Source organism: Scyliorhinus torazame, chromosome 15 (assembly GCF_047496885.1).
Source record: "Scyliorhinus torazame isolate Kashiwa2021f chromosome 15, sScyTor2.1, whole genome shotgun sequence".
NCBI classification, from domain to species: Eukaryota; Metazoa; Chordata; class Chondrichthyes; order Carcharhiniformes; family Scyliorhinidae; genus Scyliorhinus; species Scyliorhinus torazame.
Genome location: NC_092721.1, coordinates 165694199 through 165715467, shown reverse-complemented (window position 1 = coordinate 165715467; position 21269 = coordinate 165694199). Strand labels below are relative to the sequence as shown.

At 46.2% G+C, this 21269-nt stretch overlaps 1 protein-coding gene across 1 annotated transcript in view; it reads left to right on the top strand.

The window, feature by feature from the left end:
• trpc4b (transient receptor potential cation channel, subfamily C, member 4b) overlaps positions 1–21269 on the top strand; it is a 174486-nt gene that overhangs the window by 89920 nt on the left and 63297 nt on the right. Inside the window, exons 2-3 of the mRNA XM_072477060.1 lie at positions 4502–4906; positions 12302–12820. Of these exons, the coding sequence (XP_072333161.1) occupies positions 4529–4906; positions 12302–12820 (897 nt within the window). The 5' untranslated portion in view covers positions 4502–4528. The remainder of the gene's footprint in view (positions 1–4501; positions 4907–12301; positions 12821–21269) is intronic.

Below are 21269 nucleotides of genomic sequence, written 5' to 3'. Positions count from 1 at the left end.
CCGTCTCAGGGATGTAATTTGGATCCGCAACAAAATTCTTTACATATCCCATGTCCACCTCTCAGTTTTTGTCGAGTTGTAATGTCTCTTCTGCGTGTTTTGTTTCGCCTCCATCCTCTCCTCCAAGTTTGGAAATACCAGATCCAACCTCATTCTAATACATCAGCCCATTAGTAACTCGGCAGGTGTAGCCCCTGTGGTGACAGGGGTGGATTCTCCGCTCCGTGACACCGGAAATGCGGATCGCGATCGGGCATAGAATCGGGCATACGCCAATAATTGAGGTGGGTGCTGAACTGACCGCCATGCTCTGTGGCCTTGCTGATGGCGGACCCCCCCCCCCCCCCCCCCCCCCCCGCTCTGGCGTCGGGATGCAAAACCAGGATTTGCGTACGTTAACATATCATTACTAGGTTAGGCCCAGTATTCTCCGGGCCACCATGATGGTATGCCCCTGCCAGGCAGCAGTCAGGCCGGCGTGATTCACTCTAGGTATTTAACAATGGGGTCCGAGCACCATGGCGGCTGAGGGAGAGGGAGGAGGTAAGAAAAGTTTCCAAATTTGTAATAGTATGCTGACAGTTGTGCCGCTGGCTAGGGGGCACCTGCCAGGGCCGGGGGTGGGCTGCGGTTAGAGGGGACAGATCTAGAGACTGGCTGTGGGTTTGGGTGTCCCCCTGAGATCGAGGTGGCTAGGCATGGATCGCCATTGCCGCAGTCTGCAAGGCAGCCATTGCATACAAGTTACAGGCCCCTGGCTGCGCACCCCACTGATTGCCTGCTGTGTCCTGTAAATGTGCAGAATGCCAGCAGTTGTTTAGGTGCCCCCACAGGCCACCCCTGTAGATACCTTCAGATCCCAGCTGATCCATCAACAGGATAGCTGTGGTCAAGCACAACCAGTGGCCCACCAGGTGTTGCCACTCCTCAGCGCACTCATCAAAAGCACAACCCCACTGCAGGGGAAGTAGGAGAAGATCAGAGCTCCACCCCAAACAAAGGATACATGGACCATGGCCTTTGGCACCCTCCCTGGCATACCACCCCCTTAGGGCAGAGGCCTCACCAGTCACACTATCAGCTAGCCCACACCGCAGGAGCACCAGCTGCCTCCAAGCCCGCCCCGTCCCTGCTCCCATCCATCCTCCCCCGTACTGGTTGCCACAACCAGTGTGCCACACCCAGGACCCACAGCACCCTGCAGCTGTGATCCCAACCCCCCCCTCCTCCGCCGGTGGGGAAGGCAAGGTGTCAGGGAGAAAGGCCGAGGGGTGATTGTGTGACTGAGAGGATGGGAAATGCGGAGGCTGGGGCTGCAGTGGCATCCTGGGCCACCGTGTAGACTGTTGGACCTAGATGGGCAGTGGAGTACTCACCATGCTAACATGTCTACCCCTTTCCCCGTGCAGAGAATGAACTTTGGAGTACAGCCAGGAATGGTTTCCTTCTGCCTGGTCCCAGCTGCCTTTGCAGACGCACTGAGGCTGCAGGTAGAGGCGCTGCTCGAGGAGAACCCTGTGCAATTGCAGCCTGCTCCAGAGGAGCAGGAGCCAACCGGTGAGGCCAGAGAGTCAGGCCATGTGTATACCGTCGGTGCCTGTCCTTCGAGGATCTGCTGGACCGAGCATGTCACCCCAAAATCTTTGGCTTACGAGAGAAACTGTGCCAGATGATGGCTCGCCTAGAATCGCGGGGTTATGGAGGAGGAGACCCCCTCTCCAAGACCATCAAGGTGATGGTCGCCCTGAACTTTTTGCCATGGGGTCCTTTCAGGTGCCGACTAGGGATCTGTCTGGGATTTCGCAGACATCCATACACAGGTGCATCTGCGCCTTCACGGATGTGCTGTGTTACCTCGTAGCGGACTGTATACACTTCAATGTGGATCGAGCCCACCAGCATGCCGGGTAGCGGTATTTGCCACCATTGCTGGCATTACCCAGGTCCAGAGGGTGATAGATGGGACACATGTCCCCCTATGAGCACCGGCGAATAAGGAGGTGCCCTTCATCAATAGGAATGCTTCCACTCCATGAATGTGCAGGTGGCATGTGAGCACTGGCTGCACGTCCGCACCAGTTATCCAGGCAGCATGCAAGACACATACATCCTGGCACTCGACACCTTTGAGATGCCTCCTCAGGCGAAGGGTTGGCTCTTGGGTGACAGAGGTTATCCGCTGCGGGCATGGCTAATGTCTCTTGTCCAGAGGCCCCATACGGACGTGGAGAACCTCTATAACGACACTCGTGCAGCAACCAGGTCTTGGACATCATGACCCATGGCTCTGACCCTCGCACCCAAGGCTTCCACTGCAGACTGTTCAGCGTTGACCTGGGCAGCACACATTGTCGGCGCCGCCTCCTGCTCCTGCAGATGGTTGAACTCCACCAACTGCACTTGCAGGCGCTGGAAGGTTGCTGACAGTCCCTCCTGGCTCTGCGTCTGCATCTCCAATTTTGATGGGACCATTCTTTCCAGTAGCACAAGATCCATCTGGACTGCAGCTAGTCCTTGGGGTCAGACGGCCCTCCGACTGTCTGCCTCCTCGGTGCTGTACTTTTCCAAGGAGCTCAGTGGTGTTTGAAGGCCTGTCAGTATAGCAGGGACATGGAGCACAGGCATCAGAGAATGGAATCTCTTTGCAGAAGGAAGAGGAAGAGGGGCCTCTAGACAAGGCAGTACCCATGTTAGGATTGCCAGAGAGCTCTTCTGCTACCTTGAACTCAGTCAGGAACCGTGTCTAAAAGGTGGCTATGATTCAAATGTTGAAATAATTTGTTTTAAGCAAATTATTAATATTTTATTCTGGTACAAATTAACTAAATGCTCCATTTTATTTTAGTAATAAAAAATAGAGGCCCTGAAATCCATAACCAGGAAAATTTTGCCTTGACTGCCAAGAGCCACGTTCCTTAAACCTCTAACCATGTTCATCTAACCAAGGTCAGGAGTCCTTAATTTACCCTGGCCCATCACTCCACGTCCCCCAGAGAAACAAAGTGCAGCTGACCAGTGTGGTCCTCATTGTAAAAGTCATGATTTAACATGCTTAAATAAGACTTATTTACAAGTCTCCAGAGACCCAAATCATGGTCACCAGGAAGCCCATACATCTGTAACTGTCTCAGCTTGTCTGTTCCCAGTAAGTATAGTTGCACCAGCCATCCTAGGATATGAAAGCTCTATGTTTTGGCCATGTGTCAAAGCTGAACATTTTACTCTTGAAGGGATTGAATATTTAATTCATGTTGTTTTGTGATATTTCATGCAACATTGTTGAAACATTACAACCTCTAGAGGCATATTTTATCTGTTTAGTACTTTTTATCTGAAGAGCACAACATTAGTGCATATTTATTTATGATAATCATACATGGAGATGAATTGCTCACAGAAAATACTAAAAATGGTCTTTTACTTTGTAGTTATATTCATTTTGTTGGAGAAATAAGGAAACATGAGAATATTAGTATATTTTATTGAAAGCCTGTTAGATTTTTCAAATCCTTCACTGCCACTGGGTCAAAATCTTGAACTCCCTCCCTCACAGCACTTTGGGTGTTCCTACACCACCTGGACTGCAGTAGTTCAAGAAGGCAGCTCATCACCACATTCTCAAGGGCAATTAGGGATGAGGAATAAATGCTGACCTAGCCAACGACACCTATACCACATGAACAAATAATTTTTAGAAAACTGATGGGCGGGATTCTCCGGTCTCCGACTCCGGAATCACGTTCGGCGATCGACTGGAGAATCTACGTTGGCGCCGAAATTGGGGGCGGTGCCGCTTTTGCGATCCTGCGCCCCTCCAAGACAGCGTACTGTAGGAGTACACCGCACGCTGTCGGGATGGCCACAGGATGTTACCTGAGACCCTCCCCCCGATGCTCCACCCCCGATGGGCTGAATTCCCGACAGCGTGTGGCGCATGTGATATTTATTTTCAGGAACTCAGCGTGGCAGCTGCGGATTACGTCCAACGCCACCATAGTCGGGGGGTGAGCTGACCCGCGGGCGGGGGGGACTTTGGATTGGGCAGGGGGCACTGGTGGGTGTGTTCCGGGTGTGGCGAGCCCGGCCAAAATGGGTCACTATTTGGCAGGCCAGGTCCGTGCGCGGCCTGCGCCATGTTGCACGGCGCGGTTGCTGCAGGCCACCGCCGTACGCATGCGCGGCCACGGACCTGGTAATTCTCTGGCCGTATCCAGAGCTAGACATGGGGCTCTATGCTGCGTACCTTCTAGCCCCCCCACCAGACGGAGGATCGTTGGCCGTTTTGCGCCATTCTTTCAGTCTAAAACGCCACCGTTCCCATGCCTGTGTCTGCACTTAGTCTCAGAATCAGAGAATGCAGCATGATATTTCGACAGTATTTCATGCTAAGATAATTTACAAACTAAATTTTTGATTGCTAAAATGAATTTCAACTATTGTGGTTAAGATTACCCAGGCAGATAGTCTATTAATAATATTTTTACGTTTTTCTTTCTTTAAGAGACAAGACTTTGACATGGCATGAACGATGGCTCAGCTGTACTACAAAAGAAGTGACAATGCACCGTACAGAGATCGCATTTCTCTTCGAATTGTGAGAGCAGAATCTGAACTCTCTCCTGCAGAGAAGGCTTACCTGACTGCTGTTGAGAAAGGTGATTACGCAAGTGTCAAACAAGCTCTGGAGGAAGCTGAGATTTATTTTAAAATCAACATTAATTGCATTGACCCTCTGGGGCGGACTGCACTTCTCATAGGCATTGAGAATGAGAACTTGGAAATCATTGAACTTCTCCTGAGTTTTAATGTGTATGTAGGAGATGCTCTTCTCCACGCCATCAGGAAGGAAGTTGTTGGAGCTGTTGAACTACTATTGAATCATAAGAAGCCGAGTGGAGAAAAGCAAGTAAGTTGTCTAAAAAATGAAGAGCATGTATGGCATTGCTGAATTGAATCTTAATGGTCTGACATTTATCCAGCGCATATTATTTTTAATCTAGAGACTCCTCCATATAAAGTGCAGTTAAGGTGTCATGAATTTTGAATCTACACTAGAAAATACTTTATTCTAATTTATGTTGCTGCCATAATATACGATGCAATGGGTCGAACAGATAATAGAGCATATTTGAGATCTGACCCAACACATATTCAAATGGAACAATTAATCGGCCAAAGGAAAAATAAACTTCTGAAAACTACACTCACGATATATTTTGAAGGACATTAAAATTTCAATGAAGGATTAATTAATTTGCAATTAATTATTTTAATAGGTTATTACTTTGGACCAGTGCTAAAATTAAAATTCTTCTTAGTCTGTATGCCTAGTTATAGTGAAGGACATAAAAGTGGAAAGGGGAGGCAAGCAATTTGGTAGAATTAATTGATGGTAATAGAGATAAATATATATAGTTGGCCATCAAAGATTGTTTTTTGCACTTATCTCTGCGATATGAAACTACCAATGTCTTCAAACTGATTATTTTGCTCATTTAACATCTTAGAAAGATAGGAATTGCTTGATTTAAAAAAAAGGTCCATCGAGTTTGCCATCTACCAACCTAACAGTGACATAGTATGACTATAATGGAATTATTGAATAATCTTGGAAATCAATCCTTAGCAATAAGTCTACGACACAGCCAGTGGTGAGGTGAGGGGAAACCTCAGTTCTAGAAATTTTTGGGAACCTGTAAGTCCAAAGAGCTACTGCCCCACCTCCCCCTCCCCCCTGCCGCACAAGCATGCTACACTTAACAATATCATATCAACTATTCATGTACTGTGCCCCAAAATAGCGTAACTTTTAAAATTAAATCTATCTAATGCGCATGTGAATGAATCAATACTACTTGGCCCCATTGTCTCCCGATGTAGTTTCCTCCATAAATTCACTGCTCGCTCACTGAAATAATGGCCTGGGTTTGGCTGGAACAGGAATCTTGTGGTGAATGCCAAGAGTTAGATATTTTCCCTCACCTTTTAATTCTAATTTATTTTGTGCTGCAAACTGTGGGGAGTGCAAGCTGATAATGGTACAGCAACATCAATTAGCTATCTGGAACTTTGGCAAATGATGACAATTCTTTTGATCAATTAAAAGATGTGAGGCAACCCACCTCTACCACCCTCCCAGCCAGTGCATTCCAGACCGTCACCACCTTCTGGGCAAAACAGTTATTCCTCAAATCCCCCCTAAATCCCCTGCCCCTCATCTTGAGCTTGTGTCCCCTCATAACTGACCCTTCAACTAAATGGAACAGCTCCTCCCTATCCACCCTGAACATGTTTCTCATAATCTTGTACACCTCGATCAGGCCGCCTCGCAGTCTTCTCTACTCCAGAGGAAATAACCCAAGCCTATCCAACCTCTCTTCATAACTTAAATGTTCCATCCCATGCTACTTCCTGGTGAATTGCCTCTGCACCACCTCCAGTACAGTTACATCCTTCCTATAATGTGGCAACCAGAAGTACACACAGGAATCCAACTGTGGCCTCACCAAAGTTCTGTACAACTCCAACATGACCTCCCTGCTTTTGTAATCTATGCCTCGATTGATAAAGGCAAGTGTCCCATATGCCTTTTTCACCACCCTATGAACCTGTCCTTTGCCTTCAGAGACTTCCTTGTCACATTACTCCTTCAAAAGTGTATCACTTCACACTTTTCAGCATTAAATTCCATCTGCCACTTTTCTCCCCATCTGATTATCCTATCTATATCTTCCTGTAACCCAAGCCACTCAGTCTCACTGTTAACCATCCAACCAAACTTTGTGTCATCCGCAAACTTACTGATCCTACCCCCCAAATAGTCATCAATATCATTTATATAAATGACAAACAATAGGGGACCCAACACAGGTACCTGTTTTACGCCAATGGACACTGGCGTCCGGTCACTAAAGCAGCCGTCTGTTATCACACTCTGTCTCCTACAACACAGCCAATTTTGAATCCACCTTATGAAGTTCCCCTGTATATCATGTGCATTTGCCTTCTTTATAAGTCTCCCATGTGGGACCTTGTCAAAGGCTTTGCTGAAATCCTTATAAACTACATCAACTGCACTATACACCTGGTCACATGCTCAATAAACTCAATCAAATTTGATAGGCATGATCTCCCTCTGACAAAGCCATACTGACTATTCCTGATCAAACCTTGCCTCTCCAGGTGGAGATAGATTCTCTCCTTCAGAAGTTTCTCCAATAGCTTCCCTACCACTGACGTGACTGGTCTATAATTCCCTGGCTTATCTCTACAACCTTTCTGAAATAGTGGGACCCTATTAACTGTTCTCCAGTCCTCCGAGGCCAGAAAGGAATTAAAATTTTGTGTCACAGTCCCTGCAATCTCCTCTCTCGCCTCCCACATCATCCTGGGACACCATTCATCTGGAACTGGAGATTTGTCCACTTCTAAGCCTGCCAACAGCTCCAATACCTTATCACTCCCTGTGACAATTTGCTCAAGAACTTCAGAGTCTCTCTCCATGAGTTCCATTTTGGCCTCTTCATTCTCTTGGGTGAAGACAGATGTGAAGTATTTGTTCAATAGCCTACCAATGTCTTCTAGCTCCACCCACAGATTTCCCCCGACTCTTTCCCTGGTTATCCTCTTCCCATTGATATACTTTTAGAATATCTTGGGATTGCCCCTACTTTTACCAGCCAGAGCTTTCTAATACCTCCTCTTTGCTCTCCTAATTGCTTTCTTAAGCTCCATACTTTGCTTTCTTAATCTCCATCCTGCACTTTCTGTGCTCCACTAATGCCTCCGTTGATTTACTCCCCTTGTACTTGCTAAATACCTCTCTTTTCCTTCTCATTGTATCCTGAATATCTCTGGTCATCCATGGTTCTCTGGGCTTGTTACTCCTTCCTATTACCCTAGAGAGAACATGTTGGGCCTGTACCCTGCCCATTCCCTTTTTGAACGCCCCCCAGTGCTCTTCTGTAGATTTCCCCACAAGTAACTCTTTCCAGTCTACCTTGGCCAGATCCTGCCTTATTTTACAAAAACCTGCTCTTCCCTCAATCCAAACTCTTTTGGTTTACCGTCCTTCAAGCTATGACCTCTGGTTCTAATATTCTGGGCAAGCTGAAATAGTTATCATGATGAATATTACCTTGTTCCTTTAGGATCTTACGAGGTAATTAGCAAGTTGAAGGGGAGCAAATCAACGGAGGCATTAGTGGAGCACAGAAAGTGCAGGATGGAGATTAAGAAAGCAACGTATGGAGCTTAAGAAAGCAATCGGATCACCTCGCAATCAGGTGCGGGATTCTCCCCTACCGGGCGGGGGGTCCCGGCGTGATGGAGTGGCAGGAACCACTCTGGCGTCGGGCCGCCCCAAAGGTGCGGATGTTTCCGCACCTTTAGGGGCCAAGCCCTCGCCTTGAGGGGCTAGGCCCGCGCCGGAGTGGTTGGCGCTCCGCTGGCTGGCGTGGACGGCCATTGGCGCCACGCCAGCCGTGGCCAAAAGGACTTCGCCGGTCGGCGGAAGTCTGCGCATGCGCGGGAGCGTCAGCGACAGGGGAGGGGGTCTCTTCCGCCTCCGCCATGGTGAAGACCATGGCGAAGGCGGAAGAAAAAGAGTGCCCCCACGGCACAGGCCCACCCGCCGATCGGTGGGCCCCAATCGCGGGCCAGGCCACCGTGGGGGCACCCCCCGGGACCAGATCTCCCCGCGCCCACCCCCCAGGACCCCGGAGCCCGCCCGCTCCCACCGGTAAGGTAGGTGGTTTAATCCACGCTGGCGGGACTTCGGCCCATTGCGGGGCGGAGAATCGCCGAGGGTGAGGGTGCCGGCCGACCGGCGCAATTACCGCCCCCGCCGAATCTTTGATGGCGGAGAATTTGGGACATGACGGGGGCGGGATTCACGGCAGCCCCCGGCGGGGGGTCGGAGAATCCGGCCCTAGATCACCTGACAATCAAATCACCTCACAATCATTTCTTTGCCAATTTGAATTTGAAAATGAAATGAATTTTCCTGATATACATGACCACTCATCATAATCAATCCCTTCACCTCCTCAATCATCCCAGCGGCTCTTTTCTTTTCCTTTAAACAGCTGCAATTTTCTTTTTACACTGCAGCCACCTACACTATACACTGTATTCTGAGTACTGTCATATCAATGAATTATAAAGTGAAAGGAATAACTCACTATTTCAGCACCATACTGACCTTTTAGTACACCCAACATTACATTTGCTTTATTTCTCTGTCATCAAATGTTATTGCCATAACTTCAATTTATTGTCAAGTAGACTCCAGATCAGGCAACATTTGTAAAGAAAGAAATGGAGTTAACAGGGGGAATATAACCTAAACAGGTGGATCTGGATCGGGTGGGAAGAAAAAATAAAGGAATCTCAAACCTGAACACAACCTGTCTTGAAACTGCCCACATCCAGTTTTAATGGGAACAGGTGGCAGATGACCAACTTTTTCTCAGTAAGTCACTCTTTCTAACATTTTGATGAGATTGTGTGTTTCATATTTGATGTACTCCAGCTTTAATGTTGACTGACCAGGCTTTCTGAATGTTGGGAACCCCAGCAGCTCAAAGAAGGTACGAACTACTGCATTAAACAGGCAAGTGCTTTTCTAGCACTACTTGTGGGCCAGGGAGGAGTAGAAGACCTTCCCCTGGGGCCCCCTCAAGCAAAATTGTTAACTTCTCCAGTAATCAAATCCACTTACCCATTCTGAAGTTCTTTATTGTTCGCAATGCACTCTAGTGGCTTCCTTTGGCCTTCATCTCTCCTCCACTGATTCCTGTGGCTCCCTCATTGTTGTCCCCACCCCCACCCCGCCGATCTCTCTGGGCCCCCCTTGGTGGCACCCAACCCTCCCAATACCTGATAACTGTCCCCAACACTGACATCCTCACGAATCTCTCCAGACCCACGTAGATGCCCTTTAATGTGCCCCAAACTCCTTCCCCTCATTCCGTTCTCTGGCTGTGGCTGCTTGTTACAAACCTGGCCTACCTGCAGCTGGATTTCCAAAATGGCAATTGGGTGCTGCCATTAAATTCAGCAGGGTCCGCAAGGAACCTGTTTTTCCGTCGTTCTAGGTTATCACCCCTCTTGCCCACCCCTCACCTCCCAATTAAGATCAGGACCAACATTTCAGGTTTCTGACCTTGCTCAGATGAAATATTGTCCTGAATCGTTAACTTTGTTTCTCAGTCCGCAAATGCTGCCTGGCCTGCTCAGTATTTCTGGTCTATTCTGTTTACGTTTCTCATAAAACTGGGTCTTTTTTCTTTAACACTGGAACTGAGAAGCTTAAACTAAAATCTGAGCAAGATGTGCAAAGTGATGAAGATTTATGATAGGCAAATAGGCAATAAACTGGTTGGTGAGCTGGTGTCCAGAAGGCTTAATATTTCCACAGAAAGAAGGAAGAGAGAGGTTAAGAGAATTTTGAACATAGAGTGGAGTCACGATATGGAAATGACATTGGAAACAGTATCCATTGTAGATTTTATAACAAGGGGAATTTTTAATAGGATATTATAGGCAAAGGGAAGAGGCATGACAATAAATTAATAGCTTCTTTAGAGTAGCAGCACAGGCACAATAGACCAGATGGCCACCTATTGTAGTTTAAGCTGCAATGTTGGCAATTGGTCATATTTCAAGGCACAAAAAGATTGAGATCTTTATGGGATTTTAAAACTGGCGAGCATTATGGCTAGTTTAAATTTGAGTGCAGCCTCATTCAGAGGATAGCAAAATGGTCCCACTGGGACTAATACCTCAAGTGGCTGATAACTATGTGAGCAGAATGTCTTTTTGTGTGATGAAATTAATTTAATTTCACAGAATCTGTAGGAGTGACATCAAGGTGAAATCGAGAGGAAATATTAATGCAGTAAAGTGAGAGAAGATTTACCAGACAGCCACACATTAAAGTTAATCATTCAAGAGGCACTTTTGCACACAATGGCAGTGGAACCTTTCTTCCCCCAAAATACATGGAAGCTGAGTCATTATTGAAATTTACAAGGCGACGATTGACAGAATTTTATCCGATAAGGGTATCAAGAGATATAGGTCAAGTGCATGTAAATGGAGTTAAGATATACATCAGACATGACCTAATTGAATGTTGGCACCAGCTTACAATCTGGAAATTGCACTGGTTATGTGCAGTTCAGGTTTCTGCTAAAACCCTTCTGCAAAATCACACTTGCACAATCTTCCACGAGGCAGAGCAGTAGAGTATAATTATTTCAGATTATTTTCTTTCCGATACCTTGATGTATTTAAGAGCGGCAATCTGGCATTGTTTTATTAATATCTCTGAAAATGAGTTTATCACCATAAATATTCATTTTTAATAAGGGTCTCCACCTGTGAGTAACTTTATTTTGTATCATTAAAGTTACTGAACCATTTATAATTTCACTGGTATACGCTAGTCAGTTTCTTATTAAATGAACAAGTCTTTGATTTAAAAAAGCATTTGAAACAAGTGTACCAGTGGCGATGCTCCTAAAAAATGAGTACAATTTGAAAAGTATGCCCAACCCAGTGCAATCACCAGCATGTCAGAATTCTGGCCATCTGCCTGTTTTGTGGGGCAATTGAACCTTGAGCCAGCATAAAGATAGTAGAAAAGACAAAATATGGGGCTTTGAGAATAACCAATTTAATATTAAAAATCCCTCATCTGGTGCATTGGTTTGGTCAATTTTTGTCTAGATTTTACTGATATAATTGGATTTGTTTATTGTCACGTGTACCGAGGTACAGTGAAAAGTATTTTTCTGCGAACAGCTCAACAGATCATTAGGTACATGAAAAGAAAAGGAAATAAAAGAAAATACATAATAGGGCAACACAAAATACACAATGTAACTACATAAGCACCGGCATCGGATGAAGCATACAGGGGTGTAGTATTAATGAGGTCAGTCCATAAGAGGGTTGTTTAGGAGTCTGGTAACAGCGGGGAAGAAACTGTATTTGAGTCTGCTTGTGTGTGTTCTCAGACTTCTGTATCTCCTGCTTGATGGAAGAAGTTGGAAGAGTGAGTAAGCCGGGTGGGAGGCGTCTTTGATTTTGCTTCCCGCTCTCCCCAGGCAGCGGGAGGTGTAGGTGGAGTCAATTGATGGGAGACAGGTTCGTGTGATGGACTGGGCTGTGTTCACGACTCTCAGAAGTTTCTTGTGGTCCTGGGTCGAGTAGTTGCCATACCAGGCTGTGATAACAAGTGGTAACTCAACTCCAGTATGTCTGCTGATGATGCATTTCCTGTTTTGTTCCATAGGTTCCGCCGATACTACTGGATAAACAGTTTTCAGAATTTACGCCAGATATTACACCAATAATTCTGGCTGCTCACACCAACAATTATGAAATAATAAAGCTCCTTGTGCAGAGAGGCGTTTCTATACCACAGCCTCATGAAGTTCGTTGTAACTGCGTTGAGTGCGTTTCCAGCTCCGACGTTGACAGTCTGCGCCACTCTCGATCAAGGTTGAACATATACAAAGCCTTAGCAAGCCCATCTTTAATTGCTTTGTCCAGTGAAGACCCCTTTCTTACTGCATTTCATTTGGGCTGGGAGCTTCAGGAACTAAGTAAAGTGGAAAATGAATTTAAATCGGAATATGAGGAATTATCACATCAGTGCGAATCATTTGCAAAAGATTTATTGGACCAGACAAGGAGCTCCCGGGAATTAGAAATTATACTTAATTACAGGGATGATAATAGCATTCTGGAAGTGCAGGCGGCTAATGATCTTTCCAGGTTAAAGTTGGCAATTAAGTATCATCAGAAAGAGGTAAGACGTCTGGAAATCATATGTTATTAATCTTTGACTTTTGGTGCCGTGATCAGAGGACTGAGTGTGCTGGAAATAAGTGAGTAATTGGGTCAGCATCTTTCAAGATTTATTAAAGTTTGGATTCATATGAAAATATATTGCAGATATTTATTTTCCACCTTCATGAATAATGCTTATTAAATTGGTAGTGTTCAGAGAACGAGCAAATCAAACATCAAGGTATGGCATTAAATTAAAATGTTACTTTTTAACAAAGTAATTAATATGAAATTGAGTATTGCTTAAAAAAAGAGACATGCTGAAGCTTTTCGTCTTGCACTCATCGGAACACTTTGCAAGAATACCAGTTACGGGGAAAAGAGGTACCCTCCCCTGATCCACACATCACCCTCTGGTTGTGGGGATTCCCCAGTGCTGAAGCACAGCTCTTGGGGTTTGATTGTTGGCTGTGGCCTCTATGGTGCTGACACCTCTAGGGTTCAGGCAAAGCATCCAGGCCTCAAGGTTTGATTGGAATGCTATGCAGTAAAACTCGCCTGAGACAAGGCAGGTGTACCCACGAGAAGCCACTATAATATTTTGTTTATTAAACGGTCAACAGTAACAAAGATTTGAAAATCAACTACATAACATTCCACATATCGCACTAACCATTAAACAACAAGGAAACATCACCGTTTCATAATGGTACCAAGACAAAGCTACATCAGCACATTTTCACAAAAATAAAACCAAGCCCACAGGGTCGGTTTCTCCAAGCCTCCATGCCGAAATCGCGCTCGGCACGGGGGCAGAGAATGGGCTTCAAACCCGAGATTGGGACCGACGGCGCTCCCGCGATTCTCTGGTCCCTAGAGAATCGCCGCCAATCGCACGTGTGCGGTTGACGCGGCGCCGATCGGGGGCCATTGAAAGAGGCCCCTGCGGCAATCCACCGAGTGCAGCTGGCCGAGTTCACGACGGCATGGTCCTCTCATGGTTCCACCCAGCGGGAACTTGGTGTGGCGGCTGTGGACCCAGTCCGCGGCCGCCCTGGTGGGGGGATCATTTACCAGGGGGGCCTCCACGACGGCCAGTCTACCGATCGGGGGCCACCAATCCGCGGGCGCGCACGATCTTGGGGAGGGGGCCTATGTTTTCGGTGTTGGTTCGCGGTATGGGGTGGCCATGTCGAGCGTAGCGGCTGACACAGGCCGCCGCCGTACGCATGCGCGGACCCCCAACCGAAAGTTGCAGGGCCCTGTTTCGGCAGCCGGAGCTGCGAGGAGCACTCCAGTGCCCTGCTAGCCTCTTGCAAATCGGAGAATCACGTTGGACTTTCTCCAGGTAAGTTCAGAGTGATTCGCGTGCATTTTTACGCGGGCGTGTGGACATTGCCCATTATTGGAGAATCCCGCCCACGATATCACACATCACAGGTTCCTCAACAGAAATGGAGGATAAGCCTGACAATGTGTTATCATGTACAGAACTTTGTCATAGAAATGATCTATCCATCAATGTGTGACTTGTTCCATGTATCAGTGTCATTCTCCATCCAGGAACTGCAACTGTGCAGGCCCTCCCACACAGCCCAATCTCACTGGAACCAAATCCCAGCATCCACATATTCCACTGGAACTCAAGCTGCAGTTGATTTCCAGCATGTCTAACCTGTGGTGACTTGCCAGTACATGCAGCACTGACTACATCTGCAACAAAAACATCAGCAATCTGCAAAAGCATTTCTTCAACGGCATCATCAGCTGGTCCATTTGGATCAATGCCGGCACGAGGTCCTGCAGCGTCTTTTTGCTATAAACCGGATTGCCTTCTGGACTTCTATGTCCCCTTGAGCCCGGTGTTTCAGGTCCCAGGTATCTTACAAAACATTGTCCTTCTTTCCGGCTACAGAAAAGGAAGGAAGTGGAAACAGCAGCGTTCAGGCATTTACAGCCAACAGCAGGAGAAAGCGGCAAACACAACCTACAGCTGTGAAGTGCTTACATAACTAACAATGCCAATTACTTATTAGCAATAGCCTTCAGCTGTGCAGCCAGAGGGTGCTCACAGTCAGAAGAAGTTAAAGTGACCTTCACCATAGAACCTAGAACAGTACTCTGTCCTGGAGTTGTTTAGTGGGACAGACAGACAGGCAGCAGCTGTAGTTGTCCCTGTTATGGGTATGCACAATATTGGAGGATGGCCTTTAGGACCCACAGGCGTTGAGCCTCTCACCCCCCCAGCCCAGGGGTGACCTCCAACCAAAGGTACCCAGCCCCTCCCGACCACGCCCAACCCCTGGGGTCTCCCCCACCCCCCTCCAAGCACATCTGCTCCAGTGCCCCTGGGCTGCATCCCTGAAAATGAAGGTGACTACTCACAACCACCGATCTCCTCAGCAGCCAATGCGTGAGGTTCCCGTTTTTAAATAGGAGTGATAAACGGTGCCCGCGTGACCTCTCACTGAGGAGCAGGTTAGTTCCTGGGAGGCCGTTAGTTTGGGCTTCCATCTCATTAATGAGATGGAGATTGCCCTTAATCGGTGTCTCGCCACCTCTAGATGGGACCTGGAACCCGCCAACGAGAAGTGGACGATTAGATCGCTAACCGATTCTCGTCTGGCGCGGATCCCAATTTCGGCCTCTCCTGCGATTTAACCGGCGCATACAGACCATTCCGGGCGCAATGCAGCCATTAAATCGCGCCCAGTTTAAAATGAACCCAAAAGCCCCAATACATGCAAACAGCTTTGTTTGACATAATCTAACTCGAGTTTTATCCTTACACCGAAACACTTAATTCAATGCACTTAAATCAATACGTTATTTCTAACTTCCGACAATAAAAACTAGGTCACTTCAGGCTACCCCTGCTTCCTGACATGGTGTGCTGTAAGTTGTTTTCTCTTATACTGGTATTGTTGCAAAGTGTCCTGATGAGTGCAAGATAGAAAACTTTGTTGTGTCTCTTTTTTCAGCAATATTCAAGTTCATTATTGCCACGCATTAGTTAATGTAAAATTATCAAAATAGCCACAATACAAAAATAGGAATTTTCACCAAGTCTGTATAAATTGCATGGTTGTAAGCCTCTGTGTGTATGAATGATATCATTTAGATAATATTATAGTTAAGATCTTGGATACCTTATTTCTCTAGACACAAATCAGTAATAAGATACAGAACAGAAAGGAACATGTGGTCCATTGAACTGTTATCATTCATTAGGGATTATTCCCACAGCATTTTATGTGATCACGGTTGATGTAAATCTCTATCTCTTTTTTTAAAAAACTCTAATTATTACCTGTGATATCTTGGCAGGTGAAAAGCACTGGTACATACACATTCTAGTACCCAACTGAATTGGTTCATTCCAGTTTTGGTTTATAACACCCTCTATCTCTGATAGAAAATTCAGATTGACACCCACTCAATTGAACTATGTCTAAGCCTGGGAATGGACACAAGCCTCGTAACTTTCCCGCCTCTGCATGCGCACGCCTCAGTCTCTGCCAAGGGACCTGCTTCCGGAGGTAGCTGCCCCAATTCCAGTTCATCCCCACAATGAAAATACTGTAGGTCGGCACTGCCAGGCAGGAGTAGGGATCAGAACGCTGGGAACAGGCCTGACCCACGATTCCTGCCTTGAGATGAAAACCTGGGCCCCAGTGTTCCAAATGGCTATGATTGGTGATTAATTGACTAATATTTATTTCTGATTGGGGTGCATTGACCTCATGCAAAGTTAGGAAAAAAGGCTTCCATGCCTGTGGTTGAGATGATGTAGAAGAAGGAGGAGTCCACAGTGTAAGTCTAAAACACATGTTCGTGCCATCACATATGGAAGACACTGGAGAGAGCAGCAGTTCAATTTCAGGTAGGGTCTAGCAGGAGGTAGTAAAAAAATTGGTGGCTTCTGAAGTGGCTTCAGCTGTCACTCCTTTACTAGACATCTTGCGGATCAGCCTGAATGCCTGTGCATCCCTGATTGCAACTAACCAATCTGTAATGACACCAAACAGTCTCCCTGACCAGTGTCAATAATCTGCAAGGAATGACCACATATGGCATCATCTTTGTAGAGACTGACAATGGACCTATTCCCGTAAGGCCTCCTCTACTACCAGGTGAAGGAACTTTAAACATAGGCCCACCATTCTTTGGCACTGCCCACCATTCTTTGACACTGATCCCTCTCAGATAAATTGCTTCACTGAGATGATGGTCACCTCAAACTTCAGGGGAGCCATCCCAGCCATTCACTACTCAGCCTTGTCTTACTCGAGTACTTCATAGACTAGATGGTAGACCAAATAAATTAGGTGACATACAGGGTGAACAAATCTTTCAAATCTTTGGAAACCCCCGGGGGAACTGAGTTATCAGTCATTGTGTACATTCAAGACGTAAATCATTGTTAAATCATTATTTCACAATATTGGTAGATCTGCAGGCAGAAGTGAACACAGCAGTTGTTGTTTGACAACTTTGTGAATATTCACTGTAACATAGTTTGACTACACAGCTTTCTAGCTTGCAGCTTTTCACAGTCCAGTTGGTGGACTATACACTTCTATCTTATGGAAATAGGCAGAAGCCTTCAACAGTGACTAACTTTGGGAGGATTTGGAGATAGACTACAAATGTGTGAATTGACTTTATTTGGTGTATCAACTTTCATTCCTTACTCTGACTGTACTATCCTGTTCCAAGTCCTCCTCTTCCCTCAACCGAAGGCAGTGCAGATAAGTACAGTGTTAGGAAAACAGGTAGTTTACAGGAATTTATATTTGTTTTGGTAAAAATTAGAAATAAGATATAGATTTAAGTAGGTGTCATTATTGTTTCTGTCCCTGGAAGGGTAAACATATAGTTAGATTCATGCTGGACAAAGTTTATATACGTGAGGATTGGTTAAGTTCCAAATGTGCTTCTGTCGTGCTTAAAGAGGGCTACGGGTGTCAAAAGTAAATAGAAGTACATTGGTGCGTAGCAACAGGAGGCCACTTTCCTGAGGGAAGGGCTTTCCTTTGTTCTTAATTTTAATTGGAAGCCAGAGCAATTTGAAGGATTGGAAGTGAACATCCACCAACTCTGCCAGAAGAAAGACTGGACAGGATGGGAGCTGCTAAGGGGCAGGCTTTCTAAAGTAAAAGTTACAGTCTAGGTAACTGGGGGATTGAGACCGAAATAACTTTTAAGACGACTTGAAGTTAAGTAAACAGAGACCAAGGTATTATTCAGATGAATTCAAGGAAAAGTGAACAAAATGTTCTGACTAAAGAGACAATTGCAGTAACAACATTTAAAGTGGGACAGCAGCCTTCAAAGGTAAATCAAATGTCTGATACTATTTTAATACAGTCTGGGAATCAAGGGTTTAAGCAATCGTAAGCAGTTTGCACAGCAGTCAAGACAAAGAAATCCTCAAGGGTCAGTGTAAAATCCTGGACTGGATTTGCTGTTAAAAGTGGAGCGGAAGCTTGAGTTAAGAGCGATTTGTAAAACCAGGACTGGATTTCGGAATGCAAACTGCTAAGGGAAAGCATATTTATAAGAGAAGATTTTGAAGCATATTTTGGGAATGGAGTTTGGAAACTCTTATGTGACAATCATCTGGGGGTATTCTGAGGAGAAATCCACAAACATTCACTTGAGGTTCAAAGTGAAGAGTGTATTTGCCCACAGTCATCTTGTGTGCTTTAAATTTACTTTGTGTAATGAGACCATTGTAGATTAAAATACACTTTGTAACCCATGTTAATTCAAAACCTGTGTGTAACTGTTAACCTAAGGGGGGAGTAGAGGAGTTGTGTTATAATCCAATTCTTTCATGAACGTTGCTTTCTTGTTGTTAAAACTAATTACCGGCCCTGTGACTGCGTTCCTCCATGTTTTATTAAAAAGGAAGTTATAGTCTTTTGAGCCAGGGTCCATTCTGGGATCTTCCCGTCCAGTTGTAACATCAACTGGGATCGGAACAGCAGTGTGACCTCCCTGATTGCAGTTGCTTATAAAATACAGCTAGTTACAATGAATGTGGAGACCTTTGCTAAACTATATTTTGGGACAATTGTCACCTTCTTTATGAAATGCTGAACTGCTGCCTGGCTAATGTAGCAAAGATGTCTGGAAGGAAATGGTGACATACAAATTCATGGAAGAGGTGACTAGTAGTACAGGCAATGCCTTTATTCTGGGTGAAATAAGTTGTCGATCTGAAGGCAGAAGTTAACACACCTACCCAAAAGCCTATGGAAATAAGGGCCACCGTACACACATAAGAAATAGGAGTAGGAGTAGGTCATCCAGCTTTTTCAGCTTGTTCTGTCATTCAGTAAGATGATGTCTGATTTTATATGCAACTTTGTCTTCACACACTATCCCTGTATTCTTTTATGCCCTTACCCTAAACTCCAATGATTTATGTCTTGAATGTGCACAATGACTGATAATTCATTGCCCTCAGGGGTTTCCAAAGATTTGAAACCCCTTGAATGAAGACTGTTCATCATCTCAATCCCTTAGTTCTCTTATTCTGAGTCTTCAATCCCAAGCATAATAGTCCGAAGCCAGGGATGCTTTTCCCCAGCACCTACTCTGGCAACCTTGCTATATTTTTCAACGAGATCATGGGTTAAATTCTCCACCGCCAGTAGCGAGTCCCTCGATGCGGTGGAGAACCGGGCGCCCAGGGAAAATAAGGATCGGTGCCGATCCGATTGCGATAGACCAGCTCTCCGATGGTGGTGGGATCAGGGTTCGTGCCAGCGGGAGAATGTAACTGTATGCAAATGGGTCATTAGGACCCATTTGCATCCACTTAGCGGGCCCAGCACCAGATTCTCCGGGCCCTCGCGATTCAAGGTCCTCTGGGACAGGAATCACGTGGCGCAGATTACAACAGGTATCACCAAACGTGAACTTGATGTGGTGGTGCTTGGGGTGGGCCAAAGGCATAACTGTTTAAGGGAGTTGCCCCCAAAGTCTATGCGAGGCCCATTCTCTTCCCTCTCCAGTGCATGACCTGCTGAACTCCCCCACCGCTCCCTACCGCAGAAACCCCTAAAACGAGAAATCCCCTAACTAGAGAAACGCCCCCATCCGGACCCTTCACGAGAGAAAACCCCTTCCCATGGACCCTCTAACTAGATGCACCCCCACAGGGACTACATAACCAGGTAGGCCCCCCCCCACAGGTGCCCCCTAACTAAAGAACCCTCCAAGGGATCCGTTAAAGGGCAGCACGGTAACACAGTGGTTAGCACTGCTGCTTCATAGCTCCAGTATCCCAGGTTTGAATCCGGCTTGGGTCACTGTCTGTGCGGAGTCTGCACATTCTCCCCATGTCTACGTGGGTTTCCTCCGGGTGCTCCGGTTTCCTGCCACAAATCCCAAAAGACATGCTGTTCGGTAATTTGGACATTCTGAATTCTCCCTCCGTGTACCGGAACAAGCGCAAGGAATGTGGCAACTAGGAGCTTTTCACAGTAACTTCATTTCAATGTAAGCCTACTTATGACAATAAAGATTATTATTATTATTAACTAAGGGGGACCCGCACCCAGAGATCCCCAGAAAGGAGACCCCTGACTGGAAGCTAGAGCAGTCCAGACAGTGCGGTGAAAGAAATTACAGCTGTAATACATAGAAGCACCATTCATTTCTGGTCATGGGCTGTGATTAATCGCTTCCACAAACCAGCTGTTAACCTTGCTTCATTCATCTTCATGGGTGAGTAAGTCTGAAACCACAGAGTTTACAAACATTAACCACATCAAGGAGAGTTAAGTACCTCCAATCACACCCTTCACGCTTGAGTGATTGTCAAATGCTGAACTTGAAATTGACGGGGTGGAGGGGTCGAATCACCCCCGTAACTGGGGTAATGGGGGCACCCAGAAAATCCATGGATGGAGTGCTGCTTTGTAATGCAGGGGGCGGTGTGGGGTTGGGGACGTGGCCTGCCGCAGGACTTGGCGATCGGGCCGCCTGCTCAGAATGGAGGCCCAATAGCGGGATTCCTTCAGGATTCCTTGCCGTGCATAAATTTGCATGGCGAGGGACACTGAATTGCTCCGTGATAGCGAACCCAAATCAGTTCAGGCGGGAGAATGTAGTATCCTGAACGAAGAATTTTGCTCCGTGTCTCCTTTTTCTAAATTCGAAGGACACTTAGGCTTACTGTACTCAATCCCTCCCTGTAGGATGGTTTACCTCAGTTGTCTGGACGGCTGAATCGTGATGCGAAGCAAAGCTAATAGCACGGGTTCAATTCCCATATCGAGTGAGGTTGCCCCTCACCTGAAGTGTGGTGACCCTCAGATTAAATCACCACCAGTCAGCTCTCCCTCTCAAAGGGGAAAACATCCTATGGTCATCTGGGACGATGGCAACTTTACTTTTACTTTATGCGACAATGCTCCTCATACCAGAAAACATTTGTAACACCCCATTTAAGG